Raw genomic sequence first — 24,860 nt, 5'->3', positions numbered from 1 at the left:
ATAAGAAATAATCTCTGTATAACTAATGCTTGCATTACTAACTCATGCATTACTAACTCCTGCATTACTATTGCACCTTATTTAGCATTATTCTTATACGCCCTACCAAACGACCCCTTAAGGTTTTAACCTATCATTTAGTCTAAACAGTAAAAAGAACAAGTATATAAATAAACAAAACAAAATTTAATAACTGGGACCGCTGGGTTTTTGGCCAAGTGGCCATTTTTGATTTTTATTTTTTAATTTAAAAGAGTACAGAGGGGTTATTTACAAGAGTAGAGAGAAGTTAGAGAGAAGGAAGAACGTTGGCTAATGCTCCCTCTCAAAAGAAAATGAGGATCCTTATATAATGGATCTCTGCCAAAAACAAACAAAATTTAATAGTAAAATGACCGACAAAATAATTACATTATGGCTGACAAAATAAAAAGAAAATTCTATATTATTATAACCGGACAAACTACTTTATAAAAGTAGATTCTCTTCAATAATGGAGGGGTCCGTTACTTTATTAAAATTGTCTTCATTACCCCAATAATTTATCTTATGGGGCCTTCATGTCTTGGCTTTTCCTTTATTGTCTTTATTCTTCTGCATTCTCCTCCAATTTTGCAAGGAATTCTTCAATATTTAAATTGGAAATTTACGTTCTTTGTTTTCTTCCCAATGATCAGTGGCATTAAGAAATTCTACTATTAATTGGTAACAAACTCCTATATTTTAGGCACTATAATTTGATTCATGTTGCTTTATGGTTTTAAAATTTCTAGTATTAGTTAGTTTCAAACTCCTATATGTCAGGCGCTGAATATTACAATTTTATCACATATTCTATTGTTTTGTTTGAAGAGTTAATCTAAGTTTGAAGGGTATAAAAGCCAGTTAATATTTCAGGGATATTTTTGTCGTTCAATATTTAGCGTCTTCAATATTCGTGCTTTTATAATATATATATATATATATATATATATATATATATATATATATATATATATATATATATATATATATATATATATATATAAAATTAGTCTAAGAGAATCGTATATTAACCTCTCCCAAATACACACAGAACATAGAAACTTTTTCTTAATTTTGTTTTCATTTTAAAGAATATTTGATAATAAAAATGTAGTTCATATAAGCTTTATTTCTATTAAAAATATTTAGATTTTGATTTTATAAAAAATAAATTTAACTTTCTTATTATAGTTGTCTTCTATCTCGACTAATAGCCCGTTTGGCCAAGCTGCAAAAATCAGCTTCTTTTGAGAAGTGCTTTTTTCAAAAGTATTTTTCTCAAAAGTACTTTCGGTGATAAACAATTTGTGTTTGGCTAATTAGTTTGAAAAACACTTCTGAGCAGCAATTAGTGTTTGACCAAGTTTTAAAAAACTGTTTCTAAGTGTATTTTTCTCAAAAGTGCTTCTCAAAAAAGTGCTTTTAGAGATAAATTACTTTTTTCTACTTCTCCAAAACTATTTCTGCTTCTTCTCAAAAGCACTTTTTTTCCTTTCAAAAGTTTGGCCAAACACCTCAATTTAGCACTTTAGCCAAAAAGAAGCTTGGCCAAACAGGTTATAAATTTATAAAAATATCATTCCCAATTTTACTGGTGTTTTTCATAGAGAGAGATAGAGATATTTGTGGTCTGTTTCTGTATTTCTCTCTTTGGACAAATGAAAGGATAACATCTTGAAATCCGTAACCATAACAAACACAAAAATAATTTTTAGGCTGTCCTCTCCAGTGCTAATCCCTATCACTGCCCCCACTCTCTCTCTCTCAACACAATTTTGGTTTTGCTATTTTCTCCTAACGTTTTTCTTTGCAGACGCTCCATACCTAACCCTAATCCCCCAAGGAGCTCAACCATCTTTAAAGATCCAAAAAGGTAATCGGTACTTTCTTCAAGAAGAATGATTTTTTTTTTTTAATTTTATCTTAATTTTTTTGCGTACTGAATTGAAATTTCCTCCTGCTTTTGTGGGTTAGATCTGTGCGTTTCAGGTAGAGCAGTAGGGAATAATGGGAGACACAAAGGAGAACGATGCTTACGAGGAGGAGCTTCTCGACTACGAAGAAGATGACGAAAAAGCCCCTGATTCCATCTCCGCTAAAGTTAATGGCGAGTCCGCCAAGAAGTGAGCTTTACTCTTCACTTCTGAATTTTCTGTTACCGTTGGTTGTTCTTACATGTGTGCTGTTTCTGGTGTTCATATATACATACACGTATTATATATATTACTCCCTCCATCCCAACAGGAAAAAACACCTGTTTTTGGTGTTTATAGCACGCACGTAGCATGCAGACATTGAAACATGTTGTCTAAAACAAATCTTGTTAAACTACAACAACAATATACCCAGTATTATCTCACACCGTGGGTCTGGGGAGGGTAGTGTGTACACAGACCTTACCCCTATCTTGTGAGGATAGCTGTTTCCAATAGACCAAATCTTGGTAAACTAAGAAGCTTAAAGTTAAATTGTTTCCAATATAGAAAGATAGATGTCTATCCTTTTTGGAAAGACTATAAAGGAAAAGTTTGCTACATAAAATAGGACATAGTGAGTGTATATATATATGAGGTCTTGCTAACATACTACATGAAGGTAGTATGTTTGCAAGATTCCGTTTTTTGCTTTACCAAAAATTCCACTACTTTTCCTATAATAGGTGGGGTAATTTTTGTCTTTTCACACATAATAAGTCTCCAATCTCCTTCTTTTTCATCAATCTCTAACTCTTTGTCATCGTTTTATCTCATAAAATTAACTCCCGTGCTCTTCTTCAATCTCTACTCCCATTTTAGCGGAAAAACAAAACAACCTTTTAGTAATTTGCATTCTGGGAGATGGTTTCTCTTTATGCAGAGAATTTTCTTTTAGCAATGACTTCTGCAATTGAAAGCCCATGGTCAAATTGCTGCGGATGGAATAAAAATTAGAAGAGCTATTCTGGGTTTTGGCCTTTGATTCAATCGTTTATCTATTTTTGCTTTGATTTCTCCCTGAACAATGGAAAGAAGGAAAGGGCACAAAGAGGGGGGGGAGATTAGGTGTTCTTTTTTGTGAAAAGACAAAAATTTCCCATGCTATTAATGAAAATGCAATGGCCTTTTTGGAAAAATAAAAATGGGTACCTTGCTAAAATACTACATGAAAAGGTAATACGTTAGCTAGACCCCCGCCCCCGCCCACACACACATATATGTATAATGATTCATCAGTTTTGACATTTCTGTAAGTATGCTTATATTACTGCTTGACCATTTTTTTGGATATTTTTTTCCCGAGCTTGGATTGTGTTCTATGGAATATAATGGGTAAATGCGTAGTAATGTTAGTATTTATATAGCTGATCTGAACTAGTTTGTATTGATACATAGTTTTGGTTTAGTAGTGCAACAACAACAATAAACCCTTTGTAATCCCATATGTGGGGTCGGGGAGGGTAGTCTGTACGCAGACCTTACCCTACTCTAAGAAAGTAGAGAGGTTGTTTTCGGTTAACCTTTGACTCAAGAAAGATAAAAGGATATGTTAGTTTAGTAGTGTAGCTATTGTAGTGTAACTACAATAGTTACACGCCCCCGCCCACGCACACATATATGTATAATGATTCATCAGTTTTGACATTTCTGTAAGTATGCTTATATTTCTGCTTGACCATTTTTTTGGATATTTTTTTCCCGAGCTTGGATTGTGTTCTATGGAATATAATGGGTAAATGTGTAGGAATGTTAGTATTTATATAGCTGATCTGAACTAGTTTGTATTGATGCATAGTTTTGGTTTAGTAGTGCAACAACAACAATAAACCCTTTGTAATCCCATATGTGGGGTCGGGGAGGGTAGTCTGTACGCAGACCTTATCCTACTCTAAGAAAGTAGAGATGCTGTTTTCGGTTAACCTTTGACTCAAGAAAGATAAAAGGATATGTTAGTTTAGTAGTGTAGCTATTGTAGTTACACTCTTGGCTAAGTTTGGAATGCTTTATTTTCTCAATGTAGGGGTTACGTTGGCATTCACAGTTCTGGATTCAGAGACTTTCTGCTAAAGCCAGAGCTATTGCGGGCTATTGTAGATTCAGGGTTTGAGCATCCGTCTGAAGGCAAGTCATCTCATATGTGGGCACTTTATTTTACAGAAAATGTTTTCCTTAGTTTGTTGGTTTTATTGTTAATCTAGGTTACTGCTTGTGAGAACATTTTCCTCTTGTTTTACCATCTTTACCCTAAATAGATAAGAAGATATACAAGTAGATACCAGTTGAGCTGTCAATATGGGCCCACATGGGCTTTGGCATATGACGGGCCAGGCTGGGCCGATCCAACATTTTCATGGATCTTAAGATGGTCAGCCCGACCCAGTCCTATGTGGGTTGTGGGCTCCACGGGCTGGCTCGTCATTTTTAAAATATATTTTGGAATTTTTACATTCCTATACACTATATGAAACTATATTACCCTCCCTCCTCAAGTTTTACTATAATTACATTTTATATACCTAATTACTATTTATGTACATTTTAAGGGAATTAGTGATATTAATTAGTGTCCTAAAATAACTCTACCGTATATTCCCACTCCCCCCACGTTTCTCTCTCCACATCCCACCCTCCTCACCCACATATCTTGCACAATAGAACAACAATTCCGCCATTGATAATCATTAATTTGAAGCAATTTAAACAAAACTGATGGTTCAATAAGTGATGGTTCGAAGATCCGTCAACAAAAATATTTATTAGTTGTTCAAAGTTTTGAAAGTTCACTGCAATATTTTGCACAATCTAGCTGGTCACCTACACATTCGAAGTCAGGGAAAAATTTTAGCTTTTTGTTTCGTTTGTTTCCCTTTAATTCGAATTTGGGTTTTCGAAAAACATTATTTGTTTGAATTGAGTGTTGCAAAGAATTGGGATTCTCTCTACGTCTCTCTCTATTTCTCAATCCCTAATTTCAGTAATGTAAAGCAAAGGAAAAGATAGCAGCAATTCCACCATTGACAGCCATTAAAAAGATTTGAAGCTTTGAATTCGAATTTGGGTTTTCAAAAACCATTATTTGTTTGGATTGGGTGTTGTTGCAAACAATTGGGAACATGGTTTGGAGTTTATATCTCAATTTTGAGGGTGTTTTGGTGAAGATTAGACTTGATTTTGGCTGAATTTCAGATTGAAACTCGAAGAAGAAGAAGACATGATATACATTATATTTACGAAATTGTAGTAAAATTGTAAAAAAATTGTATGTTGTTGTTTATATAAATTTTTTTATATATATATATATTTTATTTAACTATTGTATGAAAGTTAAACAATATTGTACAAAATTTATATTTAAGTTGTACGATATTGTAGTTGTATATAACTGAGTAGAAATAATGTATGAAAATTGTAGATAAGTTGTAGATAAATTGTATAACATATAATTAGTTGTATGAAATTTGTTTTTACTATGTATAAATTAGATACAAAATATACAAAAGACATATTGTATAAATTTTGTATAAAATTTGTATTTAAGTTGTATGTTATTGTAGTTGTATTTAACTGGGTAGAAATAATGTATGAAAATTGTAGATAAGTTGTATAATATATAAATAGTTGTATGAAATTTATTTTTATTGTGTACAAATCAAATACAAAATATACAACTTATGGGAACAATAAAATTACAGATAATTTTGGTTTTGTAATCACCTTTCTATCTACTCCAGCCATCAATTTTCTCAAGCCATGGGGATGTGGGGTTGTCCCGACACATCGCGTTTTGAAAAATAATGCAACTAAACATCAATCAAAAGAAATGTTTGTTTGAACTATTTTCTGTAACTCAAAAAAAACATACTTGTTGTGATAATTTCCAAATAATTGGTGGGGGTGCTAATTTTTCATCCAAAAATGCAGTTAATTTTGAAGGACAAAATGATATATAGAACTTTAAACAATAGGCTGATGGTTTTGTTTTCTTAGTGCTGCCTAATATCCGCTAAGCTGGATTCATGATTTGTCCAGTTTAATTACCAGACAACGTAAAAACTCAATTTTGGGGTTTATAGTGTAAAACACAAGCGAATTAAAGGTCCTCTATAGCAATAAGTCTGTTCAATTCTGCTGATCTCATGGCCTTATATATATACTAGTTTCTATGTACGTGTTTCACACGTAAAAAATATCCTGCTAAGAAAAGAAAGATGAAAACAAAAGTAAAGTAAGAAAAATGAATTTGTATTCCTAGTTTAAACTGATTCTTTTCATACATCTATTTTCTTTTAAAAGCTAAATTCTAATTATTCTCATATGTACATTTAAGTAATGGCATATATTTTCAATTCAATTGAAGCAACATTGTAGCTACATGAAAGTCCCAACCCCAATTACAAAATCGCATGCTTGATTAATTCCTAGAGTTAACAATTTTGTTAGACAATTTGTATTTTTTTATTAGGAGCCAATTTTAATTCTTAGAAGTTTGTGTCACATGCTTAGCGGCTCAACTGGTATGTTGAAATTTTCATTACGTTAATTTATTCATCATACTAAAGCTGGATGTCCTTATAAACTCTTTTAAGTGTGTGTAAGAATAATTATTTTATAATTGAGTACTCAAAAGTTTCAATTCAACGGACTCTTAGACTCAACTTCAAAAATTTATTAGGCTTCCAATGTTAATTGACAGGAATGTCCTTTGAGTCTTCCGTGATTTTCTTCTCTCTTAATTAAGTTAATACTCTCGGTATATTGTAGATAGTTAATGGTATTAGATCATCTTGTATGACATGCAACAACACACGTAAAGTTCATGGTCTTTAATTAGTTCACAGCTGTAATTTACAACTTAAGCGCAAGTCCAGAGACACAATTTTCCTATTTCAACTCTTAATTTTCACAACTATTTCAATTCGATTTGAATTTTGAAACAAATTGTGATAGATTTATTAAAATAAATTATTATACTTAAGAAGTAGAAAAAATTTACATTGAGTGATGAACAAATCTATGTTGGGTTCCTTTTCTCCTATTATTTTTTAATTTCACATGAAGGATTTACAAAAAAGAAAAAAATTTGGCATTTTAAATGGAACTAAAGAAATGTGAAACTATAAATCTAGTATAATTAGGAATGAGTTTGGTTTATGTATTCTCTAATTCAAGTAGATAATTAGTAGCTGATTTTTAGGTACCAAAATTCAAATGTAGTATTTAATTAGAACTCTATTTCTATTATATTTAACCCAAAATAACCTCTAATTTTATATATTTTAGGGCTATTTTTGGTCAACCAACACTGTATTCATGCTTAATATATATATATATATATATATATATATATATATATATATATATATATATATTATAAAGCAAAGCAATCAGACACTTATGAATGATTAAAACTTGAAGGAGGAATAATAACTTTCTAAAATAGCTCAGGGAGTGATCTGTTTCATTTTGATAAGGAAAACATATTGAAGATATATTCATTAAAAGTCACGCAAAAAATTATTTGGAGTGTGGGTGGAAGATCAGGAGAGAAAAGGGAAAAGAGGAGAGAAAAAAAAGAAATGGGTGTAACTACATCCCTTGATTGAAGGCACAAATAATGAATTGAGAGCCTTTTAAGGTGAATTGTATATATTTGTAAACAAAACTTATTTATGCGGGGTAATTAACTAAACATGGACATTAAAGTGAATTGTATATATTTGTAAACAAAACTTATTTATGCGGGGTAATTAACTAAACATGGACATTAAGGGTAATAAAGTTTCAAATAGATAAAATGTAGGTTCTACCCTAAATAATGCAACATATGTATATATAAATGAAAAAAATATGTTGTACAGAAAGTTTCTGCAAAACTTAATAACTTTTAATATTGTTTCAATAGATTACAATAAAACACTGAGAGGATAATATTCTATTCATTAAACGTCAAAACTCAAAATAAACCACTCAAAAAACTTCCATGGGGACTTATGACATATCTAACACCATCACGTCATCTTTATTTTCATCTACATCTAAAATTCCATGTGCAATGTTAATTAATTAAACTTTAGAAATACTTTTTTTAAGAACTAATAGTATTTCAAATCGCATTAAAATTTTTACCAGTTTGAGTTTGGGAAAAGCAGTGCAACCCATTTCGAGTAGTAACATGTGTTGGACATTTCCAAGAAGGATGCAACTTATATACTTGGTGAGAACACGCCCACCAATGTAGAATGTTGCTTCCAATGCTACTATAGTAATATGAATAAATCTTAGGACTTTTAATCTTTTAATATGATGAGATTAATAAACTTTTAAGTTTGGGCTACTCTTTTTATTGTTTTTAGTTCCCTATTTTCCTTCAATTTTATACTTCTAATTGAGTATCTTTTAGGCCCACAGGCTGGCTCGGGCCAGCGGCCCAGCCTCACGGGTTGCGGGCTTAAAAGCCTCGATTTTAAATGGGCTCCAAAAATCTTAGCCTAACCATTCTAAATCATGGGTTGGGCTGGGCCAGCCAACGGACCAAGCCCATGTTAATGGCTTTAGATACCGTCATACCGATGGTGTCAGTTTCAGGGTGCCGTTATTAGTGCTTGTAAATATAGCTAAAGTAGGTTCTTCTAAAAAGAAATATGAGGGAAATTGCTTATCAAACACCGAATTAGTGAGCATAGATAGGTCAAGATGAGCTTACAAGAGCAAGAAACTTCAGACAAGTTGGTCTAACAATAGGGAAACAGACTAACCTGGCTCCTAGTTCATATAGATCTAACAAGCCAACCTTCTATAAGATTGACAAATGTAATCGTTCGAGTTAAAGTGATATTTTATGCTTACTTTCGTTTGACTCTGAACAAAATAACTTTACCCTAATGTGTGAGCAAAGACTTTGATAACTTATAACTCAAAACTTAATTTGCAAAGACTCTTTGGCTGATAATCCTTTCTTTGATCATAACAGGGGTGCATCCACTGCTATTCTTATTTTTTCTTATAGTGTTGCCTTTTACATGCCATAGATTTGGATGTTAAGGTGCTTATGCAAGTCGCTGGTAGAAAGTACATGCGATTTTGAGTTATTTATTTAGTTATTTATCATTGTGCAAGTATGGTGAAAATTATATACGACTAGCTTCCACTGGAACAAGTCTCTTATACTCAGCTTCTTCATTTACGAAGTTGATGTATCTACTTATTTATACCTACAAATGTACTGGAGTTAACAACATTTTGGACATGATCTTCCGAAGAACCACCATTAGCGAGAAAAGATCGGGAATTGTAATAGTATTCTGGAACTGATAAAAATATGAATTCATTTATGCGATTTCAAACCCTGCCGAGCAATATAAAGGCTCCGTGTTGGGCCTGCATTCAACTTAATGAATTTTTAGTAGGTTACAGTCTTGAGTTGAATCCTCTAATTTTAAAGCTGTGAATGCAGTCATGTTATGCCATCCTTTGCATTGAAGCATATAGCTTTTACCAAAGCAAGCTTGGTGGGTGTGAAAGAAATTCCATTCGGAAGTTCTGGAATGTGGTGTTATTTATTTTTTGATCAGTATACATATCCTTTTAGATATTGCAGAATGTGGGGATTTTAGTTCTATCTTTTTCTTATATATTCTCGATTCGCTTTTCATTTTTGTTGTTATGCTGTTCCTTGTCTTTTAGGTAGTTAATGATGATTTCTTTCTATCTTCTGTTTTCAGGTAAATCACTACTATTTTGGAGGTGTACAATGATAAAACTTTTTTGAACTGAAACTGAGGTCTCCTTGGCTCCAATTTATTTGGTTCTTCATCAGTGCAACATGAGTGTATTCCACAAGCAATCCTAGGCATGGATGTTATTTGTCAAGCTAAATCTGGAATGGGCAAAACTGCTGTTTTTGTTCTTTCAACTCTGCAACAGATTGAACCTGTTGCTGGTCAAGTTGCTGCCATGGTTCTATGTCACACAAGGGAATTAGCTTATCAGGTATGTATTGAAATTATGAAATATGCAATTTTTGTTTTGGAATTTCTTCTGCTTGCGAATCTATGCTAAGCTAACGATATTTTTGTGTGGGGTTATTTGGTTGCTGCAGATCTGTCATGAATTTGAGAGGTTCAGCACTTATTTGCCTGATATCAAAGTTGCTGTTTTCTATGGTGGTGTCAATATCAAACTTCACAAGGAGCTTCTGAAGAATGAATGCCCTCATATAGTTGTTGGAACTCCCGGAAGAATGCTTGCATTGGCTAGAGACAAGGACCTGTCTTTGAGGAACGTGAGGCATTTTATACTGGATGAATGCGACAAAATGCTTGAATCACTTGGTATGTATAAATAAATAATATTTATATGTTGCTCGGACTCTCTGAAAATATCTCAGGGTGAGTGTCTGATCCTCCAAAAGTAGTGTATTTTTGGAGGATCCGACACGGGTGGCAGCATTTTGGAGAGTCCGCGCAACATATAGTATGTATTAGCTGGATACTGTAATTCATGATTCCTGTTGCTAACCTGACATGTTTTCTTTCAGTAGCTCTTTTACTGATTTACCTGTGTTTTGTTCAGATATGAGAAGAGATGTGCAGACAATCTTCAAGATGACTCCTCATGACAAGCAAGTAATGATGTTTTCAGCAACACTCAGCAAAGAGATTCGCCCTGTTTGCAAGAAATTTATGCAAGATGTAATGTCCTGTGCCAAGTTCTACAATTTAGAAGTGTACCAATTTTTCCATAATTTCAGCTTTCTGCTGGAGATAAGTTGTATCTGGTCAAAGCATAGTTTATAAGGGAGCTCAAAGATGAGGGATTATTAGAGTCGAGTAGTTGAGCGGGAAATCTGATAGCTGCACTAAGCTTTTAGTTCGCTTGTTTTTGTCCCTATTTATCTTTCCATTTTTCGTTTTGCTTGTGAGATAGTCGAAAAGATCGAGGTTTGGGGAAGATCTATAGTGGAAATGGAGTAAAATGGGTGGGGTTGATGGTTGCAGCTTTACGGTGGTTTTCTCTCAGCACTGTAAGAATACATGTTTAGCAACGTTGGGAAATCATTGGTGTGCTTTTACACTATCTGCAAGGAGAACATTCAGAAAAATGGACTGGAATCTTGATTCAGGGGGATCTTCATCCTATTCATTTCGTACTGGATACCATTAGCTTCACGGAGCTCCTAATATGCTTTGGTATGACATTTATTCCTTTCAGCCAATGGAAATTTATGTTGACGACGAGGCCAAGTTGACCCTTCATGGACTTGTACAGGTACATCTTTGGGACCTGGACATGGTACACCATTTCTTAAAATTAGTCTGTCTTCTTACCTTGTTTCTATTTCATGACAGCACTACATCAAATTGAGCGAAACGGAGAAGAACCGGAAGCTGAATGACCTGCTGGATGCTTTGGATTTCAATCAAGTTGTTATATTTGTCAAGAGCGTGAGCAGAGCAGCACAGCTGAACAAGTTGCTTGTTGAGTGCAATTTTCCATCTATCTGCATCCACTCTGGCATGACTCAGGAAGAGAGGTCTGTATAGCTATTATTTGAAGAACTCTCCACTTTATCTGCTTATGCACTTAGAGATGTACTTAATTTTCGTTAAACCCAAAAGATCCCTGTACTTAATTGCATATAAAGCATTCTCTACATTGAGAAACATCATAATCCCTTTCATGTAAACCTAGTTAAGACGAGAAAATCTCAGTCATCATAGACTTGCAACATATCATGTAACTTCCACATTTAGCCGAAAAATAAAAAGCAGTAGTATATAAAAGCACACACATCCTCAAAATCTTTCCTAAAAAAATTTCTTTTGGTTGAACTGCTAAACTCCAGCTTCACAGGTGGAACCGTGGAAGAGATAGAAAAAAAAGTAAAAACTGAGTACTTGAACCTTGGGACCATTAACCCTAATCTGCACATCTAAGAGAATGATATGAATTTCTTCAAAAAAGATAGAAATATGAGCAAGCCTCGTACATAGAGTTGAAAAGAAAGAAGGAAGTTGCTAAATAAATAATACCTATCAGAGCTATTCCCAAGGTTCAGTTTATTAACAATGCTAAATTGCTAATAAAGATTATATGGGGAAGTTAAGATGTATCTTGATACCTGTCCAACAAGATGTATGTGATTAAAATGTGTTATCAAAGGCGAAAAGCGCAAAAAAGCTCTAAGGTCCGTTAGGGCTTTAAGCGCAAAGCGCAAATAAAGTGTGGGCTTTAATGAAAAAGGGCGCAATGGGAGAAAAAGTAAAAATATGCATGTAGTCTAATCACGCCCAACTATGCCGTATAAAAGACAAAGCGGTCGTTGCAAATATAATCTGGTTTTCAAGTCCGGAGTCGAATCCTCTATTACAACTCTTAGCGATGCTAGTACAAGCTCAAACAATTTCCAGATGCAAGATTTTTATCAATAAATATTGGGATTTATTTAACTAAAATAAAATGGTATTAAAACTAACAATAGTCTAAATTAAAGATAATTCAATGGTAAAAAGATCTAGGGTATTGATTTCCCCAATTGCTAGTTTAATTCTTAACTCTTTTGCTATAATCTCGCTGTGATACTCTATGAGGATTATGAGCTACAGGTTACCGCAATTATTTCTCGATCAACTCTAGCTGATAATTTATGCAGCTCTGAATTATCCCACCAAAGTTTCGTTATCTCTAACCCCACTTTTAAATTCAAGTAATGAATCTTTTCAATTACCCAAAAGTGTTGTTCAACAACAATCTAACCTAGTATTCTTTCTCAAGCAACACAAGGCAATTAGATACGATTAATCAAGGGCCCATTCAATTAATCACCATACAAAATATAGTTGAACAATCATATAATAAACCCGGCTCGATTATAACAAAACTGAGTCAAAACTTCATCTAACAATTGGTTCCATCAACCCTAGATTAAATGTTTAGCTACTCATGATAAAACAAGATAAAACCATAAAATCAGTCATAATTCACAGAATAATGATAACAAGAAGAAGAATGAAAACTCTAATGGTGTCTTGATCTTCTCACACTTGTTCTTGCCTCCACAAAACTATAAAAACCTTGATACCCTTTCTTTGGGCGACTTGGGCTTCTTATATGTCAAGGAGAGTTGCCCCGAACTTTCGAAATTACCCCTGGAAATAGGTTCAGCGAATTGACGAGCGTGACCGCGCATATTGCGTTCCATTCTGCCTGGACTAGCGTGCCTGCGCTTAGCCCGCGCTAGTGAGGTTCCGCTGTTTTCTCCTTTTCTCCTTTTCTCCTTCTTTCACGCGCATTCACCTCCGAGTGGCTTTCCTTGCTCCAAATTAGCTCCAAAAGCTGTTCAATGTCCTCATAATCAACACTTGCTCCTGCAAAGCACAAAAAGCCTCAATTAGAGCATTTTGTTATCATTTAGCACTTAAAACCTCAATAAAGTATGGTTAACTTCGAGCATAAATAACACCTACATCGCATAATATAGGCTACTATCAACACCCCACACTTAAACCGTTGCTAGTCCTCTAACAGCAACACTACACTCTATAGGCCTAATCATCACAATGTCACTTTCCTACTCCTTAGGAATAATTCCCATAGATAAACTACCTTATCGTAACATCCTAACCTCAAGAGTGGACTTTCTGTCTAGCCACGTAATATCCCTAACCGGCTTTCATACTCTCAGTCAGAGGTCCAGACTTACCTTCCCTTCATGAATCACGTGCCTACTCACCACAAAAGAGACTTGCGTCATGGTCATTGTAATTCATACACTGAGGAATTCAAATACGTAAGATTCCACTCACCATCAGTAAGAAATTCTTATGCCACAAACAACACACCATAAGCTTGCCCGTAGTGTAATACTCGACTAATCGAGCTCATTTGATCGTGAATCAAGTAGGACTTTATTTGGTTGTAATGTTGGCTGCAGGACAAGTATGATGCATATGGGTATAGTGACTATACCTCCCTAAGCACTTCAATACATCTTTCACTTTTAAGCCCATACCTTTGTCAAACCTTTATTCCACCTTTACATCATTGAGTTAAACCCCCTACTTCTTTAAGCATACTTATATCAAAAGCCACCACTTAGCAAGGAATATATATATATTATATTTTTTTTTCAATTCAAGTGACTCTTATTTTTTTTCTCAACACCGTGCAACTTTCTCTTATTTCATTAGCTCTACTCAAAAGCCCAACCAAACACCCCACACTTTAACTTTTCCATATTCATTACAATTCAAGTGCTTCTAAGAGGTGACAAGGTTCAAAAAGATAGACAATTCACAACCTGGGCAAGGCTTGTAATGTGGTTGCTAAAGAAACATGATTACAGGCTCAAAGGGGTTAACTAAGATATATACAATCAGGTGGGTGAAAACATATATAGATACGTTTAACAAGGAAACACCTATATCACTTTCCAGACCAATTAAGACTACCATTTCGCTTCGTACACACACAGGGCAAGTTTTAGGCATTGAGTGTTAGCATAGAATACACAAAGCCTCACTCACACATGGCACATGACTCAATTCAGTTAGGACCATCAGACACTTTGCTCAAAGTGCTTAAGCCAACTCAAGAACACACATTTTAAGGCTTTATTGCTAGAGTCAACTAATGAGCCTAAGTGTCACATTAAAGCAATCTCTATTCTTCTTCGCCCAAAAATTCTCAAACTAAAAAAAAAAAAGAAAAACTAACTACACCCGGTTCAAATGGAAACCCTTGGAAAAGAACCGTGGTTTAAAGAAAAACCAAAGGGGAGTTGATACACTACCTAACAGAAGAAAACTTTTTTTTTGTTCGACTTAAGTCCCTCAAGAGACCCGTCTAGAAGTGTCCGTCTTCGGGCCAAGTCGAAGTTAATTAACAACAACCAAAAACACCGAACAACAAAAACACCAAACAAATTTATACAATTGTACAACAATAACAATCATCCCCCACCCCACACTTAAATATTTGGCATGTCCTCATGTCAAAGAAATTAAAGCAGAGTAAGGTAAGGGGACTTTCCTGGTGTTCAGTCCTTATTGGAGACAGTGCCAGGGCCAAGGTGACGCTCGACCCAAAGCACGTAGCCAGCCTATGATTTTCTTTTTCGACTTAGCATTTTGGGTGGCCAAAGCATCAACTCGTGTCCCCAAGTCTGCAATAGTGGTACGCATCTCTACCATCTCCTGCTCTAAGGCTGCTAACCGGGTAACCCGACCAACCCCAGATGGTCCTGCAACTTCTGCAACCTGATCATCGGCGGGTGACTCAGCTCTTACTTCCTCCTTCTCATCCTCTCCCTCCTCTGATGCATCAGAGTCATCACTATCATCACCACCAGGTGCCATAGGCTCCTTCCTAGTAGTCACCTTATCTGCTCGAAACTTTGCCTCTCTCGGCGCTTTCATCCACAATCAAATTTTCCGGCACCCGAGCTGCCCGGCAAAGCCTAGTGTCTAGGGAAGGGAAGAAGAAACCATACCTCTTCACCAGACAACGTGTAAACATCTCCTCGTGAATAAGCTTGGCCACGTCAAAATTGTGACCATTTATAAAGCACCAAATTAATGCAGCTCGAGGAGCATTCATTTCTGTGGTGTTGGAGGACGGGAGTAGGCAGTTGCTGATGACATGCAACCAGCACTTCCCTTCAAAGGTGAGTACCGCTGAATGGAATTTACGCCCATATTTCATCCACAAAATCTCTTTGCCTGGCACACAAATTGTCTCAAAGAATAACTCCCACTGAGTGTATTTCCTGCCATAGGCTTCATAAAAATCCTCCATTTCTGCCACAGGTGCGGGCAACCGGTATATTCCCCGAATAGCCTCAACAGAGGCATCCACAGCCTTCTTGCGCACTGTTACTACACCATTCACATGTTCTTTAACGTTGGCATAGAACTCGCGCACAACCATCAAATTCCCATCATCCGGTTCTTCAAAGAACCATGGTACAACCATGGTGGCGACCCTATATCTATGCCCCTCTCCGGTATTGGTTTCTTGGATGCCTTGTCAGCAAAACGGTCCTGAGTTGCGGTGGAGACGAACCTGTTACTATCATAAGGACGAGCAGGAGCTGAGGCGTGCGCTCTGGAGGATCCAGCGTGACCGCTGGATAAAGCACCGGTGGTTCGGCGTTTCTTGGAAGGTGCCATAGTACTTGGAAGAAGAATATTATTAGCACAACACAAAAGATGTGACTCAACTGCGGTTACTCAGACTTCACCTGCACAATTGGTCACAATTACCATTCACACTCACTGTGTCATTTTAACAAACACTTTGTGGGCATCATTCACCAGAAACCCCAATTAACCATGTTATAAACCAATGTTCATCACAATTGCCCCAACATTACCCACATAAGTTAAAATATGCATCTACACAAACACCACAATCCACAAGCAACTATGTATACACTACAACTTACTTCTAAGAGAAAAAGAAGAAAAACTACTACATAATCAAGAATTCAAAAGAAAACCCAACAAAAATTGGCAAAAAGAAAACCTTACCTGAAGTGGGAGGAGATTGTGAGAAGTGAAGAAGAGTGGTGGGGGTGGGATTGGCGTTGAACCTTGGGGGGAATTAGGGCTAGGATTATTTGGGAATGGAAAAAGGGGCGTGTTTGAGAGGAGAGGGAGGGCCTTAGTCTTGGGGGGAGAAGAGGGGTTTGAGGTGTGATATGAGAAGAGGGGGGTTAGGGTTGGGATAAACAAATTAATACAAGTAAAATAACAAAATAAGAAAATAAAAAAAAATGTTTATACAAATTGGCAAGCAGAACGGTACTAGCGCGGTCCGAGCGAGGCCGCACTAGTGAAACAAAATACTTTGCCATATGCGCGGTCACTAGTGCGGTATGAGCGCAACCGCGCTCCTGGGCGGAAATCTGAGGCAGAATACTTCGCTATATGCACGGTCTGAGTGCGGCCGCGCTCCTGGGCCTCGAGATTTTTCAATTTTTGACCTATTCCTTTAGCGTCTTGATGGACTTATCACTCGCCCACGCGCACCTGCACTGGTTAGTACTTACTAAAATCAAAAAGAACAATTCTAACTACACTAAAGTCACTACGCATTGGGTTGCCTCCCAACCAACGCCTTAGTTAATGTCGTGGCACGACAGTAACAACAAGTCAATGGGTTGCCTCCCATGCAGCGCCTGATTTAACGTTGCGGCACGACGCAGACTCATGTCATCACTCCTCATTTGTGTATTGGGGCTCCTCCAATGTTATCACCACGTTGTCCCCTTTTTCTTCAGTCATTCCAAGGTAATGTTTCAACCTTTGCCCATTCACTGTGAATTTGTTAGTTCCATCTTCAGATTCGATCTCCACAACTCCAATGTAGATGCTTCAGCTGAGGGTGCATTTCTGAGCAAGACATTCACAGAGTGTAAAGTCCTTCTTGACAAGATGTCTCGGAATTCGGGGTGGATGACGAGAGGTACGACCCTGACACCAATAGTGCATTCAGTTCCTCTTGACCTAAATAATTCACATGCAGAGAACATAGCCACACTCATGACTCAGATGAGTATACTGACGAAGAAGATTGATGAGATGGGTACAAAACAAGTGCATATTGTTGAATACACCTTGCATTAATGAGTCTTATGTGTGTTCATGGAGTGGGGAAGGTGACAACCAAGGGTTAAGAGAGGATATGAATTATGTCAACAATTTTGGGGGTCACCCCAGAATGATGGGTATCTCCTCATTTACCTGGCAATCCAGAATAACAAAGTTTACGGGGAATACAAACTTTCCCACTTGTACTAGCACATCATTAAGAATTCCCGTCGTCCTTTTAACCGTGCGGTCAGCCAGTTGCAACAACATCGAAGTCGGTCTAGCTCTGCTAATGCCCAATTTTGTATCTCCTAAGTCACACAATGCTTTTGCAAAGGCATAACTCCCAATAGTACACAGAATAGTGAAGCTACCTGGATCAGATATCTTTTGAGCCATGAGTCTTGTCACTATTGTGCTGCATGTCTGTGTCAGAGTTACTGTGGACAGGTCCTGAAAGTCAAATTTCCGTGATTTCAGGTCCTTCATCATTTTTGCATAGCCTGACATTTCCCTCAAAGCATCCATCAGAGGGATATTCAATTGAATCTGATGAAGCATCTCCATGAATTTCCTGTATTGATCTTCTTTCTTTTGTTTAGCTAGTCTCTGAGGGAATGTTGCAAGGCATCACTCTTTGTCCATTGCTTGCTGGCTGTTTTTTGTTGGAATTTTGTGGCATAAGAGGTACCACCTGTTCTGCAACTTGTTCACTTTCTTTAGCCTTACCCTTTTCACCCTGCGCCTGTTCAACCACCCCTTCAGTGAGTTCTGCTGATTCATCTATCTCCAATGGAACTGGAGTGGCTGGTGTAGTCTCTCTTCTGGATTGAGCAACTTCTTGCTCCCTGTCTAAATCTCTCCAATTCTGGAGACTTACTGCCATTAGCTGATTTGGGTTTTGCTCCTTGGGGTTAATGTTCGTGTCAGCTGGCAATGTTTCCTGGGGGCGGTTATTTAAGGCCATGGACAGCTGCCCCAGTTGAGTTTCAATACCCTTAATTGCGTTGCCAACTTTTCCTGCATCTTACCAGTTGTTCCAATGATTTGTTGTAGCATACCCTTGATTTCTACCATGTTGCCGTCCTGTTGCTGATGAGGTAGCTGATATGTCAACTGTTGCTGGTGCTGCTGTTGAAAGCCTTGTTGTCTCTGATACGACACCATTTGGCCTTGGGGCTGCATTCCTCCAGGTTGTGGCATGTTCGGTCTGTACTGCTGGTTGGGTGCTGGTTTCCATTGTTGTACTCTGTCCCCCAAAATTGTTGACATAATTCATATCCTCTCTTAACCCTTGGTTGTCACCTTCTCCACTCCATGAACACACATAAGATTGATTAATGCAAGGTGTACACAGTCCTCCATTTGTTGTGTCAACGATATGCACTTGCTTTGTACCCATCTCATCAATCTTCTTCGTCAGTATACTCATCTGAGTCAGGAGTGTGGCTATGCTCTCTGCATGTGAATTATTTAGGTCAAGAGGAACTGAATGCACTATTGGTGTCAGGGTCGTACCTCTCGTCATCCACCCGAATTCCGGGACATCTTGTCAAGAAGGATTTTACACTCTGTGAATGACTTTGCTCAGAAATGCACCCCCAGCTGAAGCATCTTCTACATTGGAGCTGTGGAGATCGAATCTGAAGATGGGACGAACAAATTCACAGTGAATGGGCAGAGGTTGAAACATTACCTTGGAATAACTGAAGAAAAAGGGGACAGTGTGTTGATAACGTTGAAATGAGGAGCGATGACATGAGCTTGCGTCGTGCTGTGATGTTAAATCAGGCGCTGCATGGGAGGCAACCCATTGACTTGTTGTAACTGTCGTGCCACGACATGAGCTAAGGCGCTGGTTGGGAGGCAACCCAATGTGTAGTGACTTTAATGTAGTTAGAATTGTTCTTTTTGATTTTAATAAGTACTAACCAGTGCAGGTGCGCTTGGGCAAGTGATAAGTCCATCAGACGCTGAAGGAATAGGTAAAAAATTGAAAAATCTCGTGGCCCAGGAGCGCGGCAAGGCTCAGACAGCGCAAGTGACCGCGCATATGGCAAAGTATTCTGCCTCAGATTTCCACCCAGGAGCGCGGCCGCGCTTAGACTGTGCTAGTGACGCGCATATGACAAAAGTATTCTGTTTCAATAGCACGGCGCCCTCGGACCACGCTAGTACCGTTCCGCTTGCCACTTTGTATAAGTTAACATTTTTTTTTTAATTTTCTTGTTTTGTTATTTTACTTGTATTAATTTGTTTACCCCAACCCTGATCCCCCCTCTTCTCCTGTCGCACCTCAAACCCCTCTTCTCCCCCTACGACTAAGGCCCCTCCCTCTCCTCTCAAACACGCCTCTTTTTCCATTCCCAAATAATCCCAGCCCTAATTCCCCCAAGGTTCAACGCCAATCCCATCCCTACCACTCTTCTTCACCTCTCACAATCTCCTCCCACTTCAGGTAAGGTTTTCTTTTTGCCAATTTTTGTTGGGTTTTCTTTTGAATTCTTGATTATGTAGTAGTTTTTCTTCTTTTTCTCTTAGAAGTAAGTTGTAGTGTATACATAGTTGCTTGTGGATTGTGGTGTTTGTGTAGATGCATATCTTAACTTAGGTGGGTAATATTGGGGCAATTGTGATGAACATTGGTTTATAACATGGTTAATTAGGTGTTCTGGTGAATGATGCCCACAAAGTGTTTGTTAAAATGACACAGTGAGTGTCAATGGTAATTGTGACCAATTGTGCGGGTGAAGTCTGAGTAACCGCAGTTGAGTCACATCTTTTGTGCTGTGCTAATAATATTCTTCTTCCAGGTACTATGACACCTTCCAAGAAACGCCGAACCACCGGTGCTTCATCCAGCTGACCGCTGGATCCTCCAGAGCCTCAGCTCATGCTCGTCTTTATGATAGTAACAGGTTTATCTCCGCCGCAGCTCAGAACCGTTTTGCTGATAAGGCATCCAAGAAACCAATACCGGAGAGGGGCATGGATATAGGGTCGCTCCACCATGGCTGTACCAACTTGTACAATGAGCTGGTCAGGCGTGGGCTAGAAATTTTCTTTGAAGAACCGGATGATGGGAATTTGATGGTTGTGCGCGAGTTCTATGCCAACGTTAAAGAACATGTGAATGGTGTAGTAACCGTGCGCAAGAAGGCTGTGGATGCCTCTGTTGAGGCTATTCGGGGAATATACTGGTTGCCCGCACCTGTGGCGGAAATGGAGGATTTTTATGAAGCCTATGGCAGGAAATACACTCAGTGGGAGTTATTCTTTGAGACAATTTGTGTGCCAGGCAAGGAGATTGTGTGGATGAAATATGGGCGTAAATTCCATTCAGCGGCACTCACCTTTGAAGGGAAGTGCTGGCTGTATGTCATCAACAACCGCCTACTCCCGTCCTCCAACACCACGGAAGTGAATGCTCCTTGAGCTGCATTAATTTGGTGCTTTATAAATGGTCACAACGTTCTATTCTGCCTGGACTAGCGCGGCTGAAGCGCGCCCGCACTAGTGAGGTTCCATTGTTTTCTCCTTCTTTCACGAGCATTCACCTCCGAGTGGCTTTCCTTGCTCTAAATTAGCTCCAAAAGTTGTTCAATGTCCTCATAATCAACACTTGCTCCTGCAAAGCACAAAAAACCTCAGTTAGAGCATTTTGTTATCATTTAGCACTTAAAACATAATTAAAGTATGGTTAACTTCGAGCATAAATAGCACCTACATCGCATAATATAGGCTACTATCATAGTCCCAGACTAATAGCCTGTTTGGCCAAGCTTTTTTTGGGGCCAAAAGTGCTTTTTTTTTTGTGTGGCAAAAATCACTTTTGGCCAAAAATTGAGGTGTTTGGCCAAGCTTTTGGAAGGAAAAAAAGTGCTTTTGAGGAGAAGCATAAAAAAGTAGCTTCTCTCCAAAAGCACTTTTCGAGAAACACTTTTGAGAAAAATACACTTAGAAGCAGTTTTCAAAAGCTTGGCTAAACACTAATTACTACTCAAAAGTGCTTTTTTTAATTAATTAGCCAAACACAAATTACTTCTCACCAAAAGCACTTTTTTTAAAAGTACTTTTGAGAAAAGCACTTCTCAAAATAAGCTGATTTTAGAAGCTTGGCCAAACGGGCTACAACTATTATAAGCATGAATAACAACTATATAGACAAAGAAATTGAAAAAAATGCACGATAAAATGAAATATCAATTGTTTAAGGTCGCCTTTTTTGGATTACACTCATTGGGAAGGAAAAATATGCCGTAGAGCTTTGATGCGACTCTAAAGCGCCCACAAAGCGAGGTGAAGTGCTCAACGTGTTTTGAGCCTCGCTTCAGGGCTTAAGCACGCCTTTGACAACACAGGATTAAATATCTGATGGCCTGCTTTATCAGTGTTCTACTTTTTTCTAACTCTTCCCTTGTGAAGTGATTAATACTTGCACATATCGTGTTTAATTTTTCATCACTATTGCTTTTATCGAAGTTGAGTTGAATCAGAAGGCTGCAACAAGCATATTGTGCCGCACTTAATTTTCTTATTAATTTGTACATGATGCAAGTTTAATACATAACTTGTCTCTGTTGAGTAGATTGACTCGCTACAAGAATTTCAAGGAGGGGCACAAGAGAATTCTTGTTGCAACTGATTTGGTTGGCAGGGGCATTGACATTGAAAGGGTTAACATCGTTATTAACTATGACATGCCAGATTCCGCAGATACTTATCTTCACAGAGTAATTCCTATCTTTTGGGTTCTTTGGTTTTTGGTGTTTTAATTTCTACATCTTATGCAGGTACTCATAATTATCTTAAATTTATAAATGTATAGGTTGGTAGAGCTGGTAGGTTTGGAACTAAAGGTCTTGCCATCACATTTGTGTCATCTGCATCAGATTCTGATGTTCTTAACCAGGTTAGAGACCTTTGATATTTATCCTCTTACTAGTTTCTTGACATGTGCGTTGCACGTGAATTTCGAGTTATTTAGTATAAGATATAAATAATCACATAATATTATTAAGATCTATTTTTGTGTAACAATTAAATTAAAGAATAAGATACACATTCTTCCAATTGACATATGAATACGGTTATCACTCACTTAATAACTTGATAGTTATGGGGAAAATAATTACTCCTTCAAAGATGGATAATGAAACTACTACTATAAACACATGTTCTTTGTGCTTCCTCGTTTAGCATCTTAACTTTTATTTGATCGAAAGTCATGAAGGACAAATTTTGCTCCGGGCTCTCCTTAAATACAAAGATGCCAGTCCATTAAACGTTGGATTGCTCCAAATAAAACTATGTAAGAAGAACAAAAAGAAAACTAACAACAAAGGAAAGATTAAATAAAAGCAACGGTGACAATTGCCATCTTCAAAAGATAGTTGGCCAATTTCAAAGAATTGAAAGCAAAAATATTACTGTCAGTAAAAAGTAACTTGCCTCTAGAGAATATCCCCATTAGTGACATATTCATAGTCAAGAATCAAAGAAAGTGGAGATGTATGTTTTCACATTGTGATAACTCTGGCCAAGAATCAATCTTATACTTCTGAGTATGAGTTTACTCCACATTTGTTGCAATCAAATTTCACTTGCTGCAAATGAAAAAGAGCAACCGGAAAAGATGCAAGAACATCACTGACAACCGCAACCACACAGAGCAATGTTATTTAAATGGATCTGTAGGCAAAGAATAACAAAGTAAAGTAAGTTGTCGTTAATTTATATTATAAGTACTTGTCGACCAAAATAAGGAATCGAGAAAGAGTTTTACATTATATTTATTACTAACCCGTAGGAATTAAAGTGAACAGTTTTTTTTTTTTTTAATATTGAAGATCCTGAAAACTGTTGGAAACGGGTGTCTTTCTATCTTACATTTTGTAACTTAAGAATTAATTGAATATTTGTCCACCATAAAACTTAACAATGTTTATTTGCATATTATTATTATCATAAATTAAAAGAATATTATATGAATAAAAGGTAATATCGTCTTTCAGTTTTTGATGGATATTTTGGTAATTCAACTTCAACTTTAAAGCTTCCCACTTGTAATATAGTATGATGATATTGTGTTCTTGTGTTTCTATTATTCTGAGTTCTTGTGTTTTACGAATTATAGGTTCAGGAGAGGTTCGAAGTGGATATAAAAGAGCTTCCTGAGCAGATTGATACTTCTACATACAGTATGACATTACTTGATGCTTGCTAAGCATTATAGCATTAGTGTTTGCTTTTATTTCTTGGGATGTTTGCTGCTTTACTCTCATTATATTATGGAAGCAAGTGCAGAATGTCTTTTGGTATATATAGGCCTTAGGAGCTATTAATTTAAGAAGCCTGTGAAAATTTGAGTCTTTCTCTGCTTAGAGGTTGAGTATAAATTGGGAGTTATAAAGTAGAGATGAAAATAGTCCATTATGCGAACTGCTTGGGTTGTATGAAAGTAGATCTCTGCTTGGGCTGATGTTGTGAAAGATCAAAACTAAAGTGTCATCTGAATTGCTTTCGCTTTTGCTGGATTTATTTCTCTCCAATTTGCAATATCTTTTACTGCTTCTGATTGCTTTAGGGTGCTCAAAAACTGTTGTCTTGTGTGTGCAGTGCCATCATAGATGATGAGGCCTTCCTGGAAAATATTCACGTTTATGTCCATGAAGACAACGGAATTAACAATGAGGTGGTTATGCTTGCTTTCGTTCAACAACAGCGTCGTAATTTGAACCAATTCATTTGAAGAACTGGTAGCTGCCTCTATGCCTTTTAGATTGCTGTAGCTAATGGAACCCGTACTTGTTCTAGTCAGTTAGAGAACTTCAAATGTCATGTATGTTATCTTTTTAAGTATGTAATTTATGTGACCCTTCTGCTGCCTAGTTGCTAGATCAATTCATGTCAGTTTCTAGAACCTGTACTGTAGTTAATATTACCTGAACCTTATTTGCTTAGTTCAAGTTTCGAGAATTATTTTCTGCTGAGAATCATGCCAAGCTTTCCTAAGATATTCGGCATACAAAAAATTTCTCATATCGTTGCCCCAGCAGATGAAGCTGAATTGCCACGTGGAAGAGCACAACTTATGTTATGTTTGGTTCCTTTTTCCCTTTTGGTACGAGTATATGGATAAGTTTATACAGCTATCTGTGGTTGAATATTAAATAACAATACTAATACATGGATAAGACCAAAAAATCCTCATATTTAATTTGTAGCATAAAGCATTTTACGGAGCTCCTCTTCATTGTAATGGCAAACA

At 37.0% G+C, this 24,860-nt stretch overlaps 1 protein-coding gene across 4 annotated transcripts; it reads left to right on the top strand.

Moving 5' to 3' along the window:
• The first annotated feature begins 1,620 nt into the window (after positions 1-1,620).
• On the top strand, positions 1,621-24,512 carry LOC107774696 (DEAD-box ATP-dependent RNA helicase 15-like). Of its 4 annotated transcripts, none has more exons than XM_016594321.2 (12): positions 1,621-1,897; positions 1,999-2,147; positions 4,021-4,121; positions 9,817-9,989; positions 10,099-10,330; positions 10,572-10,690; positions 11,211-11,267; positions 11,348-11,532; positions 22,179-22,323; positions 22,419-22,502; positions 23,727-23,790; positions 24,209-24,512. In XM_016594321.2, exons 2-12 carry the CDS (start codon positions 2,032-2,034, stop codon positions 24,217-24,219), a joined length of 1,287 nt encoding a protein of 428 aa, XP_016449807.1. In that variant the 5' UTR covers positions 1,621-1,897; positions 1,999-2,031; the 3' UTR covers positions 24,220-24,512. The 4 variants fall into 4 exon arrangements, 2 of the variants coding, with proteins under 2 accessions (XP_016449807.1, XP_075105411.1); XM_075249310.1 differs by having other exon boundaries at positions 9,722-9,989; XR_012707425.1 differs by lacking the exons at positions 22,419-22,502; positions 23,727-23,790; positions 24,209-24,512 and adding an exon at positions 20,404-21,111 and having other exon boundaries at positions 22,179-22,315.
• The last annotated feature ends 348 nt before the right edge of the window (positions 24,513-24,860 follow it).

Source organism: Nicotiana tabacum, chromosome 3, assembly GCF_000715075.1.
Source record: "Nicotiana tabacum cultivar K326 chromosome 3, ASM71507v2, whole genome shotgun sequence".
In the NCBI taxonomy this organism is placed as follows: Eukaryota; Viridiplantae; Streptophyta; class Magnoliopsida; order Solanales; family Solanaceae; genus Nicotiana; species Nicotiana tabacum.
This window is presented reverse-complemented; position numbering and strand designations above follow the sequence as displayed.